Genomic DNA, 17,853 nt, shown 5'->3' on the forward strand with positions numbered 1-17,853 from the left:
GAACGTGGGTTATTCAACACAAGTGGTAATTCCACGCAGTCGACAATCGATTTGATTCAATTCCATTAATTTGTTATCATGTTGTCCTGTGTATTTTCTGTGTCCTGTCAAAAAGTTACAACATTTGATATTGGCGTTGACGGAACCGTCGAGAAATCATATCTTCTAACAAACATTGAAAGTTTCTTATTGGAACTTTCAGTGGAGTGAAAGGATAGTACCAACTAGAAATGCTCAGAGGGTGTGATAGGCGGAGAAAACAAAATACAATACGGCAGCAAGGATTTGTTCCTTAATTATCTTGCAACCCTTGCTAGAAGCTAGCATTTCAAATGACTTTTATTTTTGATTCGATTTACATGCAAAATAATAATTGATTGCATTGCAATATTTTGCACATTACTTGGTGCCATTCATTAACCAACGAAGATCATTTTGTATTGTTTTTGGTTCCAAAACCTAGTTGAATTTGAGAAGCACACAAAACATAAAGGGGATTGAATTTCTGTTCGATTGCAATACTTTCAAATTTATTCTAGAAAGAATAAGAAATCCTCGGAAAAATTCTAATGGGAATGTTCGATTGGCTCAGATTTTGACGGTTAATTTGGCTCAAAACATTCTCTCCGCCCATCTCTTCCTCTGAGTATTTCTAGTACCAACCAATTCAACAATTTTGAAATTTATTACGAAATTGTACGGACCTATTTAAAACCGTTCAATGATAATGTGTCGATTTTATTGTTTTCTTACGAGTGACGGTAATTTGAAATTTTACCGACTTTTTCAGTAGTTCAAAAACCGGGTAAAATTTTACCGACTCAGGTTATCCGAATTCAGTGTGTAGTTAGTATTTTCCACACTCAAAAAATAAATCACATTTCCAATGGAAAATATCCATTAGAATTTCACTTAACTTTCATGTGATCTCATAATTGGGAATCGCATCACAAAACCACATGAACCTTATGTGTCCAATGAAGTTTATGTGATTTGTCATATACAATTCATGTGATCGTATGAACGTTATTTGAATTTCAGATAAAAATCATTAATTTTGTTATTGGAAAAATATCATATGCGTTCCCAATGGAAACTATATGAAAACTTTTTCAGTGCATAGGTCCAGTAAGGACGTTTCTCTTTTGACCCGCTGATCCATGTTTCTTGTGTGGGGAAATTAAGGCTGTGTTCCATTTGGCGAATTTTCACTTAAACTTGACAGATGGAAAATTTCCAAATTAACCTGCTATTCCAGCAGACTTATATCTGACAGACAAGGAATCAATTTTGACACACACCTTCTCGAAAATTGGCCGATCAACAACAGAGGGATTTTCGAACATTATAATTTAGTTTCGAAGTGTCAAATTTAAGTGAAAATTCACCAAATGGACCACAGCCTAAGAAAGTAATATTGACTTTAATACATTGAGGTTAAAAGGCTTCAAACGTATTGCCATTGATGTTGTCAATATTCGTATATTGATGATATTGATAGAATTGATTGTTTTTTTTTGTCAATATATTCTGAGTATTGACAAAGTGAAATGAAAATCAGCTTTTCGTCAATACTTGTCATCAATCATCATCATCAATATCACCTTTTTAATAATATTGTCAGTATGTCAATTTATTGTCAATATATTGACATGTGTAATGGGCGCTTAACGTGTTGCCATTAATGTTGTCAATATTCGTATATTGATGATATTGATGGCGAAATTTACGGTTTTTTGTCAATACATTCTGAGGATTGACAAAATGAAATTAAAATCAGCTTTTCGTCAATACTTGCCATCAATTATCGTCTTCAATATCACCTTTTCAATATTATTGTCAGTATGTCAATTTAATGTCAATATATTGATATGTGTAATGGGCGCTTATACCATATTCTGTTCTCTCATTCTCACCCCACGTTCATTCGGAATTGGTTAACTCTCGTACTGGAAACGATTTCCGAACTTTGGCTTTCAACCTCGGCGATCGTTTTCCGGTTCAGATTAGCATTTCGATTTTCGTGCAGTTATGAGCTTTCTTTACATACACACAGATTTGCGCATACCCTTTTTTCTTTGTAATTACTACCCCGATCTCATTTGATTTACCTTGTACCTTGCTTTGGTAGAATTTACTTTTCTTACTAATAACTGCTATACCTACTACATACATGTTTTATTATCAACAGGAAAAATTGATATCAAATTGAGTTTTCAGTTTGCTCTCACTGATAGCAGAAATTGTTTTCAATGTGATGTCACAGGAAGATTTTATGCTCTCAATTTTGATAATTTACCCGTTAAAACGACCAAAACGACAGCTACCTGTGTAATCATTATCAGCGAAATCAAAACATCAAATTGAGATTTCAATTTGATCTTAGACTTTGCTCGGGTTACAACACACACGTTCAATTGGCATTCTGGTCTTAACTCCAATTAGATTGACGCTTGACTCCAATTGGTTTGACGCTACGGTAACGGTATAACGGTAATGGTAAGGGTTCTAGACCAGTTATAAATATTGAGTCAACAAGTTCATTGGTAGTCATATTGAGTGCCAATGAATGCATTGGTCTCATCCAGGCATGTTCTGGGTACTTTCGGAGCCTCGGGGAGAATGCAATGTGACACTAGAAATGTACGATAAGTTTCTGAACGACCACTGTACTCAATTGGACGCAACAAACGTAATTTATCTTGTATCATGTATCATGGTACCATAGAACACTACTGAATATGTTTGGAATTGGTCAACTGATGCCGGAGATATGGCCGGATCATGTTCCGGCGAATACAGTTTTTTTTTTATTCCAGATCCTGAAATGTGTCAAACACATCATGCGACACATCACATGAGAATTCTAAAACATATTCAATGGTAGTGATATCGAGTGCCCCCGGGAATGTGTTCAGTTTTTGGAAAACTTCCCCATTTCCCCAAATACAATTCTTTTAACTAAGAGAATTTATCGTAGTCATTTGGGAATTTTAAAAAAGATAACATTCGGTATGCTACCACGGGAAAGGTATTTTTTTCTTGTCAGACATTTTCATTTGTACACATTTCAAAAAGGTTTTATAAAAATTACCTTCGGTATTCAAACGAAGCTCTCCTTGGTAATATTCCCCTACTTTGATCCATTTGTATTTCTCGGGTTCCATTTGTTTAAAATGTATTATATTATACCGGGCTGGCCCATCGCCGTTTACATCGAAATTAAATCTATCACCACTTAGACCAATAAAATCCGATTTCCGCAGATATTTCAACAAATCTGCGCCTTTTGTTGGATTCATATCATCGCACAATCCTGAATTACTGCTGCAAAGCTCTTGATGCATGTTCCTGGAAAATAAAAAAGTCTTTAATGTTTATCTAGTAAATTGCAATTAATTATGTTTACTTGAATGCATATCCGAACGCCATTACTGCATCACTAACAAATTGCAGTTGATCTTCAAAATCAAGTGTATGCCTCATCAGTTTCTCTGTCGTTGAACAAAGTTTCGAATACTCCTTATTATATGGAGTGGGTGGTGAGTTAGGGTACTTGCATTGAAAGTGGTCTTCCCAAAATTCTTGAAAAAAAAGTTCAGTTTCGGTAAAGCAATTCTGAGTTCACTCATAATCTGCATATTATATGTTTATTTTTTTTTTCAAATGTTTATTTTGTAGTCACCCTTATAATTCGTTCACACTAGAGCGTATATCTCTTGCTACAACATAGGGCTTTATTACGGGTGTCACTACACGGTGATAAGGAAGTGATACTCAGAATAAGGGCCGTGATTCCCGTACAAATCAAACCGTGACGACAAGTGACAAGTTTTCACCGTGAAGTGATATCCGTAATAAGCCCCATAGTCTACGATTTGATTGATTGACGAATAAATAAAAAATAAATAAATACAACCTATCCAATCTTTGTGTTCATAGAGTTTTTTTTTACGTTTAATTGGCGCTCACAACCAGGACGTCACAATATCAGTTACATCGACAAAATCGATGCGATGAAGAGACGGCTAGTTTTCTTTTTTTCTGTTGAAGTCGAGCAGCTTCATGATAGCACCTCAATCGTCTACAAACAAATTTTCAATCTTTTGTTTCTCTTGCTCGCTTCATTCGCATATGTCGAAAAAAATAAAATATATCCAGAACAACATGTGAAAAGGGCATACAAGCTTTTTGTAAACAAACCTTTGTAGGCCCTTTTCTCGCCACCCATATGACACCAACGCAAACCTTTAACATCACCGGGTAGGGGACACTTTCCCCTTACCGATGATATTCCTGGTTTGCGTGGGCGACCCTCGGTTGGTGAGAAAAGGGCCTACAAAGGTTTGTTTACAAAAAGCTTGTATGCCCTTTTCACATGTTGTTCTGGATATAGGAGAAGTGTCTAATGTTGACCTATGGATCTAAGATTGGCCCATCGCTAAAAATCTGCTATTTATCAATTTTATCTAGATGAACGCGTCATTGGGACGTTACTAATAGATATTTTTGGTTGCAATTGAAAATTTAGTCGATTGCTGAATTTATGTATGGGTCCAAATTAAGGACACTTAGGCCGACATTACCTGCATTTACCCTATTTAAAGCATTTCGCACATGTTAACACTACAGAGATTACAAGTAATATGTTTAATTTATCTTAAAAATATCGAAAATGGGACATAACGCATATTTTTTTAGAGTTTTAACAGTAAGCTGTATTGAATCCAAAGGTCATTCCAGCTCAAGTAGGTACACCACATGTGGTCGATGTCACCTATTTGAGCCAAACTTTGGCATTCTGAACAAATTCCTTTTTTGATTTTGCTCTGAAGTGCCTAGATATGTCTCGGCTACAACCCTGGATTTTCGAGATTTTTAAAAATTTCATCTTTCAGTAAGAGATTACTCCACAACCAAATAAGCTATTCGTGATTTTAGAACGTCAAATTGAAGGTTTTTAATGTAAATTCTAATAGGTGTACCCACATTTTGTTATGATTTCATATATTGAGAATCCTGTCCAGAACATGTGAAAAATAACATAAAAATATGATTGTGCCATCAGCGTGAAGGAATTCAAGAAAAAATAAAAATATATTAAATAGGTAGCATTGATTTTTCACCAGAAAAGCTCAAAACTGCCTCTCACTCATCTGCTCTTATCTCAAAAATTATTTGTCCAAATCATTTGCCCTACATCAAGTACAAGAGTTTTCCAAAGTGTGGTGAAAATTTGAGCCCAAAATATTAAGAAATAAAAAATCCCGCCCATTGTGAAAATAAGCCATTTTTTGAAAATTTGGATACCTGCTGGTAATCAGCCTGTTTACTGTAGTAACTATATCAAAAACAAATGTGGGCAAACATATTAGATTTTTCCTTAAAAAAGCCTTCAAATTGACGTGCTAAGATCACGAATAGCTTATTTGGTTGTGGAGTAATCTCTTCTGAAAGTTGAAAATCCCTTCCGGAAATTCAAACCTATTTCACCTTAGCACCTACTTCCTTGTTAGCCAGAAAACAAAACCGTAGACTCGAAGATGAAACTCAAAGGAGTTGGATATCTAGCAGATAATCCCAAAGGTTAGCTGGTATGTATGGTGGTCAATAAACCCGGTGATAGCAGAGCCACGAATTTTAGATAACTGGAACCATATGTTGCAGAACATTAAGAGGCGCAGTATCACTGGCGTTTTCGGCCAGACACATTGCGCATTTTTTGTATGAACGCTTGCATGAAAAAGTTTGTCGTTTCGACTTGGGAAATGAAACCCATGGTGTCCTACCATACCGTAGATTCGAAGATGAAACTCAGAGACGTTGGCTGTCTAGCAGATAATCCCAGAGGCGGTGAATGTCCGGTCAACAAAGATGAAATATTATGTAACAAAATTCGTAAAATCTTGTGAGCAATGTAAGAGAAACAAGCATTTTTCGACAGTGCACACAAATTCGTTACTACCTCAACACCCACAAAAGTATCAGACATAGTTTCCATTCCAATTTCAGAGAAAAGTAACAATTGATGTTGATGTTGCTATTGTGTACTCGCCAACTAGCTCGAATTTCAGTTGCTCCGGAAATTTCGTGCTGGTAGACGCTGATGCCCTGTTAGTGAGCTTTTTTGCTAGCAGCTAGTACATTAGCGCTAGTGAAGTAGCATAAGTGTAAAAACCCCATGAGTCAGAGTGCAGCTTGGAAACCCGAGCAGAAGAAAATAACTAATGAATACCTCATTCTGATCTGATACCAAAATTTGGTATTGACCAGCATGACATAAGAGGTAAAATACCAAAGAATAATACCAAAAAATTACATGCAAAATACTTTATAAATACCAAAACTTGATATTTGGATACCAAAATAATACCTGGGTGGTATTGTTTCGGTATTCTGCTCGGGAAATAGAGCGGTTGGCGTTGGCGTATTTTTTAGCGTCACTCAGAACTCGATGTATCTGCAGCACACGTTCCAAACGGGCCTTCATCACACAGCTAAGAATTTTATAATCGACGTTGCGCAGGCTAATGGGACGGTATGCTCTCGCTGTCCCATCGCCACCTCTCTTTTTAACCAACACGATTGTGCCATCGGTGAATTCCGAGGGGAGCTCATTCGTCATAGCCTCATTAATTACGAAGGACAGCAGGATAGATGACGTCGAATGTTCGTAGGTAGAACTCTAGCCATCGGTAGGTACTAGCGGTTTTCGTTTCTGCGATGTTCGGATGGCATTTTCCAAATCGTCTCTGCCATTGCCATCGCTGATTTCGTCGTTCTCGGGTACGATTCTCTTGTTTATACATGTTTCTTCCCCAACCTACCCCGCCTCTCCAGCCGCATAGGGGTCCATGAAATATCGGAACATGTGTCGTTCGATCTCCAGCGAGCCTTGTATTTGCTCGCTCGTTCTGCAGTTCTGTTTTAGTTGGTCTTTCGTCTGTAGTCCAGCTGGAAGGTGGATAAGCTCTCGTCCGCGATGAACGTCTCGTTGAGGCGAATGGAAATTTGTGCATAACTACGCTGCGAAAGCGAGCAACGAACGAGCACCCTGCGTTCGGTTGTGATGCACTGTCTATTCGTTCAGCACCTATAAACCGAACCTAAAGATGACAGTTGCACACCCTCCGTTCGGTTCTCGTGTTGCGAACGTAACCGCAAGGGCGTAGCCAGGTTTCGAGCTAGGGAGGGGTGAAAAAAAATTTACTATGGAAAACTTGGCCGCATGCCATTTCACCGAACGCCATTTCCCCGAAAGCCTTTGTGTTGCTGAGTAACCGAGCTATGCGCTGAACGAGTGCAAACGAACCGATCGAATGGGCGAAACGAACGCTTCGTGTCTACGTAGAAAACGCTTCGTTTAGATTTTTCCGTTGTCATAACTTACGCACGGTGCGTGCAACTTTTCGAATGACATTGATGTACTGTGTAGAAAAATTTAAACTTATACCAAAACAATATTAGCATGATGTAAATATTACATGTATAAGGATGTTGAAGAAATAAGTATATCTAAAACTGTTCTGAAACATAAATACGCTGTTAATAAAACAATTTCCCCGGCATCCGCGTCTATAGAGTGCTTAAGCATGGATAAATAAATTCACAAAACAAATACTGTCAAAATTGCTAAAATTTAGGCATACCCGAACAGGAGAAAATAACTAATGAATACCTAATTCTGATATGATACCAAAATTTGGTGTTGATAAGCATGACATAAAATACCAAAGAATAATACCAAAAAATTGCATGCAAAATACTTTGTAAATAACAAAAAAAAATGGTATTTGGATACCAAAAGAATACCTGTGTTGTATTGTTTTGTTATCGCATTTGCAAAATTTGGTATTGGAATGGTATTGTGGGAACATTTTTCTGGTATTATTTTTTGGTATTTTACCTCTTATATCAGGCTCATCCATACCAATTTAAGGTATCGAGATATTCGTTCTTTCTCGGGTAAGGTTTGTATGATTTTAAGCTATGAATTATGAATTATTTTAAGAACAATTTCAGCAACAGCGGTCCCACAATCACTTCATCTAAACGGAAATTAATAGAGACATCAGCAAGATTTTAAACCAGTTCGAAAGCCTTGAAACGCCACCAGCAAAATGTAAATTATGCAGCAGGATGTTGAAAACGACATCAAAAAGCAATCAAAAAAGACATCTCAAAAACCTGCACCCGGAAAAGTTTTCAGAATTTGGTCTTGACTCCGAAGATGAAACGGAGGATTCATGCCTGGGCGATGAAAAAAGATACAAAGAGTTGGTATGCAGATTGACCATAACTTCTACATGACCTCCTGCATCAAAATGGTGACAGAAGCTGGACTTCCATTGTTAGTCTTCGAAAAACCAGGGATTTACGACATTATGACAACAATCAAAGGAGCTCTCAAGGCGAATCACAGTAACGCTTGGTAGATTACCTTTTCGTGGTGCGTTACTTGCATTAAGATCTACCACCGAAGCCTGGTTTGAATTACTTCAAACTAGGGGAACAGAATTGTTTTGTAATCAAAGGAACACATCTTAGTCGTTTTTACTTTGTATGCCTTGTTAATAGTGAAAAGAGTCGGTTTTGTCCACCGAGGATGACCTTGAAACAAGGAAATAATGAGTTAGGTAGTTATTTTTAATATACGTGATTCCTAATCTTTTATTCGCTGTCCTCTAGTTTGAAGTGGTTAAGACTAGGATTCTGATGCATGGTCATTATGGGTGTTATTGCTTGATTTCCTTGATTGCTTGATCCGTTCTTGACTGCAAAAGAGGCGCGCCTTTTGAGGGTGTTCCAACACTCCAAAGGGTATAAAGAGCGGGACCTTACAATTAAAGTCGGATCCTTGCGGTAAAGGCAAGAATGACAACTGTATCAAAACTGATTACTTCTTCATTTCTCAATAGTGATGGAGTAATACGACATGCACTAAACAAAGGACACGGGGTATACCCAGTGGCGTGCGCAAGGTGGGGAGGCAGGGGGCAGGGGGGGGGCATGGCCTCCCCAAATGATTTGTGTTTCATACCCCATGCGCCCTCCTGATGCTCCTCATGCTAGACCTTTACTGTTAACGCCATCCTATTGTTTCATAAGCATTACAAAAAAATCAAAATTCCATAAACATAACACACACCTTTCTTGTGATTTATCAGCAAGTTGAACAAAAAATCTAAGTTCTGTGAGACAGCCGCTGTGGGCAGTCATGAAGTGTTTGACAAAATTGTAATTATTGCAAAACGATCTTTAAAAACTTGATTTATTTTCTAATTTGTATTTTTAAATTACAGCAAACTGATGACACTTTGATGATACTCATGAAACTGCAAGGCGTTTGGAAAATAAGAAAATGAAAGCGTGTTTTTTAATATCTCTGATGCAACAGGAAGGCACCAGGGGTATTTGATTAAATTTTATATATTTTTTTTCATTTTGATGACATGCATGCATGACATAAGTTATTTTACAACTGGGGGCGCTAGGAGTCTTTATTTTTTTTTTCATACTTTGATTATACCAATGCACAGTGGTCCAGAATGCAGATTTAGGTGGAATGATATGTTTTGAGCCAGAAATTGAAACTTTAGACTAAAAGTCTCTTGTACAAAGTTGTTCCTTATAGTTAGGCCCACATTTCTATGACAATGAATTCTAGGGTGGTTCCTATTATCATTAAAATAAAAAATCTAACTTTTTTGTTTGAATAAATTAAGGTATACATTCTTCGGCAAAGTTATAGCTGAGTTAATTTCAAACAACTTTGTTCAAAATAACTTTTTTGTATCTCTTAAATTGGCTGATTTAGAGCTATTTTCTTGAATTAAGTTAGGGTGGCTCTTAAAAAACAGTTTTTTTGCTCTAGTTTCTTATTTCGAATTTCTCAGCAAAGGTGTCTTCAGATAACTTTTAGATCTTAAGAAGGCGCAAATTTTTGCTGCACAAAGCTTGTCAATATCTTTCGCCAATCAAGTATTGACGTTTTTATACTTAAAATATGCACTTTTCAAATGTTAATATCTCTGGTTGCGGCAAACAAAAAAAAATTTTTTTACGGCTTTTGAAAGGGCGTATGTTATTCTCAATAATATGAAAAAAATTGAGGCTCAGCTATAACTTTGCCGAAGAATGTATACCTTAATTTATTCAAACAAAAAAGTTAGATTTTTGATTTTAATGATAATAGGAACCACCCTAGAATTCATTGTCATAAAAATGAGGACCTAACTATAAGGAACAACTTTGTAGAAGAGACTTTTAGTCTAAAGTTTCAATTTCAGGCTCAAAACATATCATTCCACCTAAAACTGCATTCTGGACCACTCTGCAATGTAACTGGAATGCGTTTGTAATGTTTGATGAAATTGAATTACTTGATTCTGATGCAACAGGGGATTCTGATGCACTAGGGTAATTGAATTTGATTTTAAATATTTTTTCTTTGATGTTATACATGCTTCTGGAAAGCGTTTGGATTTTTCATTAAATTTTAATGGTTTGCACGTTGGGACGTTAAGAGTATTTATTTTTATTTCTTTTTAATGATACTAATGCAAATTGAAGACGTTTGTGATGTTTGAGGATATTTGAATTTTTCTTTTAATTTCCTTGAAGCAAAAGGGGCGCAGGGGTCTTCAGTTAAATTTGATTTTAGTTTTTAATTTTTGTTTCCTGAAATAGGAATTATTGGTTTGTAACAGGGGCGAATTTAATTTTTTATGTTTATTTTGATGATGTGCTGGTGGAGGGCGTTTGAAAAATGAGGAAATTTATGATATTTTTATACTTTGGTGGTGATACTAATGCAACTGTTGCTGATTAAATTGGAAATGTTGGCTTTAATGTTCCTGAAGCAACAAGGGGCGCTAGGGGTCTTAAAATGAATTTGATTTTATTTTTTAGTTTTTGTTTCCTGCAATTGTAATTATTGATTTGCAAGAGAAGGTGCTAGGAATCTTTCTTTTATTTTCTTTTTGATACCTTCATGATATTTATGCAACTGAAAAGCATTTGTAATGTTTGATGAAATTTTAACTGCTGGTTTAATGTCACTGAAGCAACAGGGGGCGCAAGTAGTCTTTAGTTGAATTTTATTTTATTGTTGAATTTTCGTTTCCTGAAATAGGAATTGTTGGTTTGAAGGCGCTAAGAATCTTCATTTGGTTTAATGTCACTGAAGCAACAGGGGGCGCAAGTAGTCTTTAGTTGAATTTTATTTTATTGTTGAATTTTCGTTTCCTGAAATAGAAATTGTTGGTTTGAAGGCGCTAAGAATCTTCATTTGATTTTTTTTTTCATACTTGGATACTGATGCAATTGGAAAACTTTTGTATAACGAAACTGTAATTGTTAGATTTAATGTCACTGAAATAACAGAGTTACGGGTTTTAAATTGAATTTAATTTTGTGTGTTTATTTTGATGATAAGCATCCTCGTGGATGGCGTTTGAAAAATGAGGAAATTGAAAGTGTGGCTTTTAATACCTCTGATGCAACATGGAGGCGCAAATTGAATTTGATATTTTTCTTTAACTTTGGTGATACTAATGCACCTGAAAAGGGTTTGTTATGTTTTATAAAATTAGAACTGCTGGATTAAATGTCACTTAAGCAATAGGGGGCACACGGTTCTTTAAATGAATTTGTTTTTATTTTGATGGCGTTTAGATTGCATCCTGAAATTGGAATGGTTGGTTGGTCACAGGTTAAGCTACGGTCCTTATTTTAATTTTAATTCATACTTTGATGACACTTCCCGAGCAGGAATAAATGACTCATGAATACCTAATTCAGATCCTGATACCAAAATGTTTAGCCTGTATAATACATTTAATTTTTTGTTATATCCTTGAAGCATTAAGATAAAAGGCTGCTATAAGCGGTTATAAGGTAATAAGTGATCTAGCCGTTGAAAAACTTCTCTCTCTTTCCGCACGAACAGCTGTCCCCGATGGTGCGTAGACGTTGCAGAGAGTCATATTTTGCACCCTCGACATGCGAGAAGTGTAGGGGAGGATGGTATACAACGCACCCCCTGGGCAGAACGCACCAGCTGACTTTCATTTGTGTTTTTCATGGCTTTTTCGTAACTTTTTTGTGGTCTTATCAAGCAGCACTTCTAGCATAGCATCTGAACTCAAAATCCTGCATGATAAATCCTAGAATTGGATTAAAAATTCCAAGAAAAACTAAAAATAAAATGATAAAGTGCGTCTTACCCCGGGGGTGCGTTATGTACTGTTCTCCCCTATGTGGTCTTTTAGCGCGATTTCCGTTCCCGGCCTCGCGTGCTCCACATTGCAGACGACGTTGAAGCAAGGGAGCGAGAGCTGCCACCTTCTGAACGAAAACGATGTCCAGCTGCAGCGTTCGTACCAGAGCTGCCAGGTGGTTTTATAAAAAATCTGTATCCACTCTATTAAAAAATCTGTATTTTCTGTATTGGCAAATCAAAGTTGGCACTCGTGGAAAATAGAAGAACTATGAGAGTGATGATGGTTTCAAAATTTTACACGGTGAGGTATACGAGTGCAATCTTAAAATGCTTTTATTTTGCAAATGGAGCATTTTATTTAAATCTGGTTGATGCTATGTTACTAGAAAACTTAAGGACTACTCAATAGACAAATAATACAGAAAAATTAATTTCTTTTCAGATTTTTAGGTGTACACATAGATTTGAGCTTTTCTACCACTGTAGTAGCAACCAGATTTAAATAAAATGTTCCATTTGCAAAATAAAAGCATTTTAAGATTGCATTCGTATACTTCCCCGTGGAAAATTTTGAAACCATCATCACTGTTATAGTTCTTCTATTCTCCACGAGTGCCAACTTTGATTTGCTAATTGACGATTTTTTTCTTAATTAATCATGTTTTGTTGTTTTACAAATACAGTGCATACAAAATAACCATAAAAAGTGCTTAACCACCTATTCGGGCTATCGTACTAACCATACGGGATATAATTGCGCCATTTGTGATATCGTCCGTACTTATTTATAAGAGTTATATGAAGCCGTTTGAAAATGTATGGAGATTTTAGTTTCTATTCATTATCTTCCTGATAAGCAGTTTTAAATGCAAAAAAGTGCACGAGTTCATTACTATTTGATATTTTAATATTCTGATAAAATCGAGCAAGTTATTTTGTTTTTATAAATTTTGATTTTTTTTTCTCAAGCATTTTATAAAAATCTGTATAAATCTGTATTGTAATTTAAAAATCTGTGATAAATCTGTATTCTGTATCGGGTCTGTATTAAGATTAAAAAATCTGTATAATACAGATAAATCTGTATAAATGGCAGCGCTGCACAATGATACAATAAGTTTTATTGTCTAAAAAACTACTCGATAAATTAAGTACATAGAGACAAGCTTACAACGCACATGTTAAATTGGCATTCTGGTCCACACGGTAAGAAAAAAGTACCTAAAATTGAGTAAAAAATTACTCAACGCTGGGTTCTACCACTTGAGGTCCACCGTTGAGTAATTCTCAAAAATATACTGGTTAAAATTTACTTTAACTAATGAGTAATATCAGATGAACTCAAATTTGAGTTATTTTTCTGATGAAATTCAATTCAATAAACATTATTTATAGAATGGTATTGATTTTTAATGTTCTTATAATTTTTATTTTATGCATGTTTTTTTTAAAGTACACCATCAAATAATTGTTAAAAAATCATCTAAAATATTTTTCAATATATTTCTCTGAAATCAATCGCACTGTGATTTGAAGCGAAAATAAACTCAAATTTTAGTTAAAATAACTCAACCGGCATGTTCTCACAGCAGGATGAATCGTTGAGTACTTTTAACTTATTTTTGGATGAAAATTGTAACAGCACTTCGATTATTGGTGCTGCAGTTGTTGTTGGCAGTTCATTGTTTGCGATTGCCTAATACCCCGTTCACATTACAGCCTATATCATGTAATTTATGTAGGCTGTCTTGCAATGAGCACTCATACATAGGATTTCCAGTGAAAACTAGATGTATGAGTGTTCATTGCTAGACAGCCTACATATATTACATGATATAGGCTGTAATGTGAACGGGGTATTAGTCGTTCACCTACAGTTAAAGTGATTTTTCGTCCATGATTGAAAAAGTGGCTGGATGCTTTATAGATTAAAGGTAAGGGTTTTTATTCTTTCTGTAATGTGAATACTTCCAAATTTATTATGTTGTATCGATCCGTACAGGTTCTAATCAAAGAGCTCTCGATATGGATTGAACAGTCCGAAAATACTCAACAGATAACACCGCTAATCGGCTGAACATCCAGACGAGACGGATTTCGCCCGGTCCAGACGGGAACGATTTTGTGGTCCAAACAGGACCGGTTTTCGTTTCGTACGGCCAATCGAAGATCTTCACAAATGCAAACAAGTGGATGGTGAACATCAAAATGTCCAACGAATCCATACAACTTTAGACATTGAGCAGTATTCGTGCCCGAGAAGTGAAAAGATTATGGTGTTTGTTGAAACCATTCATCCGCATCCAGGGTTTGCTGAGCTATGCCAAGAAGAGGGAGTGATCTGCATCAGTGCATCTGAGGTACTGTCTAGATTTGATTTTTGAATAAATGCATTAAATTATATGCTCTTTTCCACAATTTCGTTTCTTCTTAAATTTAAAAAAGGGAAACTATTTCTTCGCTAATATTTTGACATTTTTCTCCTCCCGACGTTGAGTAAATTTCACCTACTTCGTTCGATAATCAAGTAGGTTGTTTTCACCCATTGATGCCCATATCGAAATCACTCAAATTTGAGTATCTCCTGTTAACTCAATTTTGGCTAGCCTCACGGAAGCACCGAGTTGGGTGAAAGTTACTTAAAATTAAGTATATATTTTTAACCGTGACAGATGACGCTTAACTTCAATGAGTTTGACTATGGGCACCAATTGGGTTGACGCTGCGGTAACGGTATAACGGTAACGGTGAGGGTTCCAGAGCATTGGTAGTCATATTGGGTTATATTGAGTCAACATGTTTATTGGAAATTATATTGAGTGCCAACGAACAGAACAGAATGCAAATTTTTTATATGGTTCGAACGAAAACAAGAATATGGGTGAATATCTAACGATATATCGTCGGTTTCATGCAATACTGTCACAAGTCATCTTTTAATTTTTGAAATGTTGATGGCAAATGACGGCATATAGTATGAAGTTTCATACCACAAAAATCCATTTTGATATTCCTGAAAAATCAAAAGTTATAGATAGATATGCTTTTACTACATTTTCAAAAAAGCCTGAAATAAAGTAGCATCAAAGGCACATTTTGAGTTGAACTGACTCCAATGATGCAACCGGTGGTACCGTATCTGAAGGAAGGAAGAAAATTTAAAAAAATTAATAAGTGCAATTAGGAGATTGCAGTTAAAAGTTGATAGAATCATCAGGATGACTGTTCTTACCTAGCTCATCTACGGATTGATGGCCACTCGTTGATTGACCTGGATCATCACTATGCTGCTGCCCACTAGTTGACGGTTGGATATTTACTTCATTTTCAACCGATCGGCGTTTTTTCATGTTTGTATCCTCTTATACATAGGAAATCCAAACTTTGCTTGACGGATAAACTTCTAATATTTAAACAAGTTTTTAGACCGACCATGCTTTATGCTGTGCCAATATGGTCTAGTTGTTGCACTACCAGGAAAAAGCACTTCAAAAGATTCAGAACAAAGTTCTGAAGATGATTTTAAAGCTGCCTCTCTGGTACAGTACATACTACCGAGGTACATAGAGTTTCGAATGTAGAGTTAGAACAATTGTCCAACAAAATAATTAATAATTTCAGTCAAAAATCGTTGCAATCCTCAATGTTCGTTTTATACTTTGATACGATTTAGTGTTAGTTTTTAGTTTTAAGATGTTAATTGTTATACTGACATGCAGGCTTAAAAAACCTGTTTAAAATACTAAATTGCCAAGGCAGGAACAATGTAAAAACTCTTTGATATATATCATAACAATTAAGGCTGGTAAGTTACTGTAGTAGCTGGAGCACCTAGGTTAAAATGAAATGTAATTTATTTTGAATTTGGAACAAATAAAGAGTTAAAAAAACACACTCTTTGTCAAGTGTTGTGAGATGCATGCACAAAATTGATTTGCTAACGCTCTGAGGTGCTTTCCAGCCCTGCCCCAGAGTCCAAATTAAGGTCATAACTCCTAATCATTTGTCATAAGACGTCCATGAGTTATTTTGAAAAAAAAACATGGAACTCTACACGCAAATGAAAATATTTTAAACTTAATAATATTTGACGTAAAATCAATAAGAATTTCACTTTGTTTTGGCTGCGAAAAGAAATCATTATTGTTTCAACCATCCAGTATTTTTGATCGTCAAAACCCATGGAATGTTCAATCAAAAAGAAAATCTTTTCGAATTTACAAGAGCTTTCATGGTTTTGACGTAAGCTGTCAAATTTGGCAGCTGGGTCAACAACAAAAATATGTTTGTTTTTAAAAAAGATTTCATGTTGATTCAATCATATTTATTTTATGAAGTCTGACAATTCACGCAGTAGAAATAAAAATATGTTTATTGATTCAAAAATCCGGAGTGATTTGAGATTTGGGCGTTATTGTTTTTGTAACCAAACACGTCAATTACTGATTTCTCTTGAATAAAAGCTCAATCTCACAAACAAACTATTTCAAATGATAGAGGAATCATTCCTCTATCTCATGGTGTCATTACTTTTCGAGATTGAGCTTTTATTCGTGAGAAATCGGTGATTGCCGTGTTTGTTTACAAATGCAATTACGCCCAAATCTCAAATCACTTCGGAAATAATATGGCCAATTTTTTTATGTTTTGTTTTCTTTTTCACTGATCATCCTTCGGAAGGGAAGTAAAGCCGTTGGTCCCCGTTCATTAGTTCATGAGTCGATATGTAGGGTCCAGGTGTGGGAGCTGCCTTCCTGGCGTCGGGAGCATTGGTTATATATAGCAACTGCAGCTCGAACTGCAACATACTTACTTATCTCAAGTCTCAAGATTTTCGGAAATTTTGAGCTTATTTCCCGAAATTCATAAGTTTTGTTATTGTTTACATTTTTGTCCGGGTGAAAACGAAAGAATGGTTGGTAGTTATTTTTGCATTCATGGCGCGGGGAATGTACGCAGCAAATAAATGCTAAATTAAAATTAACTATTGTTGGCTTAATAATAGAATATTGTTATTTTTACAATAGTTGCAGTTGCAAAGTGGCTTATTAAAACAAAAAGAATCATATTTTGAATTTATATGAATAAGTATTATTGAAACAACAAAATGCAATATAATTTCCACCAGAATTGTTTGTTTAAATACAACTAAAGTTTTTTTTTGTTCAATGCAAACGATTTGCTGTCCTTGTAGGATCAGTTTCATGAATTAACCACTTTTATGGATGTTTCAGATCTTCCGGTGGACCATCATGTAGTCCCCAGAAACCAAATTTCAGTCAAAACTCCGAATTAATTGTAATAAGACGTCTATGAGCGGTTTCGAAAAAAAAAACACTAGGATCAGTTTCATGAATTGACCAATTCTACCAATGTTCCGGATCTTCTGGTGAATCATCCCGTGGTCCACAGGGTGCATTTTTTTGGTCACAACTCCGAATTAATTCTGATAAGACGTCTATGAGTGATATGTAAAAAACACGTAGCTCTAAAATCAATTTCATGAATTGACCACTTTTACGGATGTCCCGGCTCTTCCAGAGGACCAGACTTCTTACTTTCCGGATACAAAATTGTCCCAAAAGGAGGTCATTTATCTTGTTAATAACTTTTCAGAAGACACCAGGAAG

General features: G+C 35.7%; 1 protein-coding gene across 1 annotated transcript in view; it reads right to left on the bottom strand.

The window, feature by feature from the left end:
* Positions 1-2,810: 2,810 nt before the first annotated feature.
* Positions 2,811-17,853, bottom strand: part of LOC135706456 (metabotropic glutamate receptor 7-like) — a 123,858-nt gene continuing 108,815 nt past the window's right edge. Inside the window, exons 6-8 of the mRNA XM_065228069.1 lie at positions 3,410-3,584; positions 3,095-3,351; positions 2,811-2,866 (exon numbers count right to left, since the gene is read on the bottom strand). Of these exons, the coding sequence (XP_065084141.1) occupies positions 2,811-2,866; positions 3,095-3,351; positions 3,410-3,584 (488 nt within the window). The remainder of the gene's footprint in view (positions 2,867-3,094; positions 3,352-3,409; positions 3,585-17,853) is intronic.

The sequence above is a fragment of the Ochlerotatus camptorhynchus genome, unplaced genomic scaffold (assembly GCF_037179485.1).
Source record: "Ochlerotatus camptorhynchus isolate MF236.1 unplaced genomic scaffold, CSIRO-AGI_Acam_v1.1 ptg000279l, whole genome shotgun sequence".
Classification (NCBI taxonomy): Eukaryota; Metazoa; Arthropoda; class Insecta; order Diptera; family Culicidae; genus Ochlerotatus; species Ochlerotatus camptorhynchus.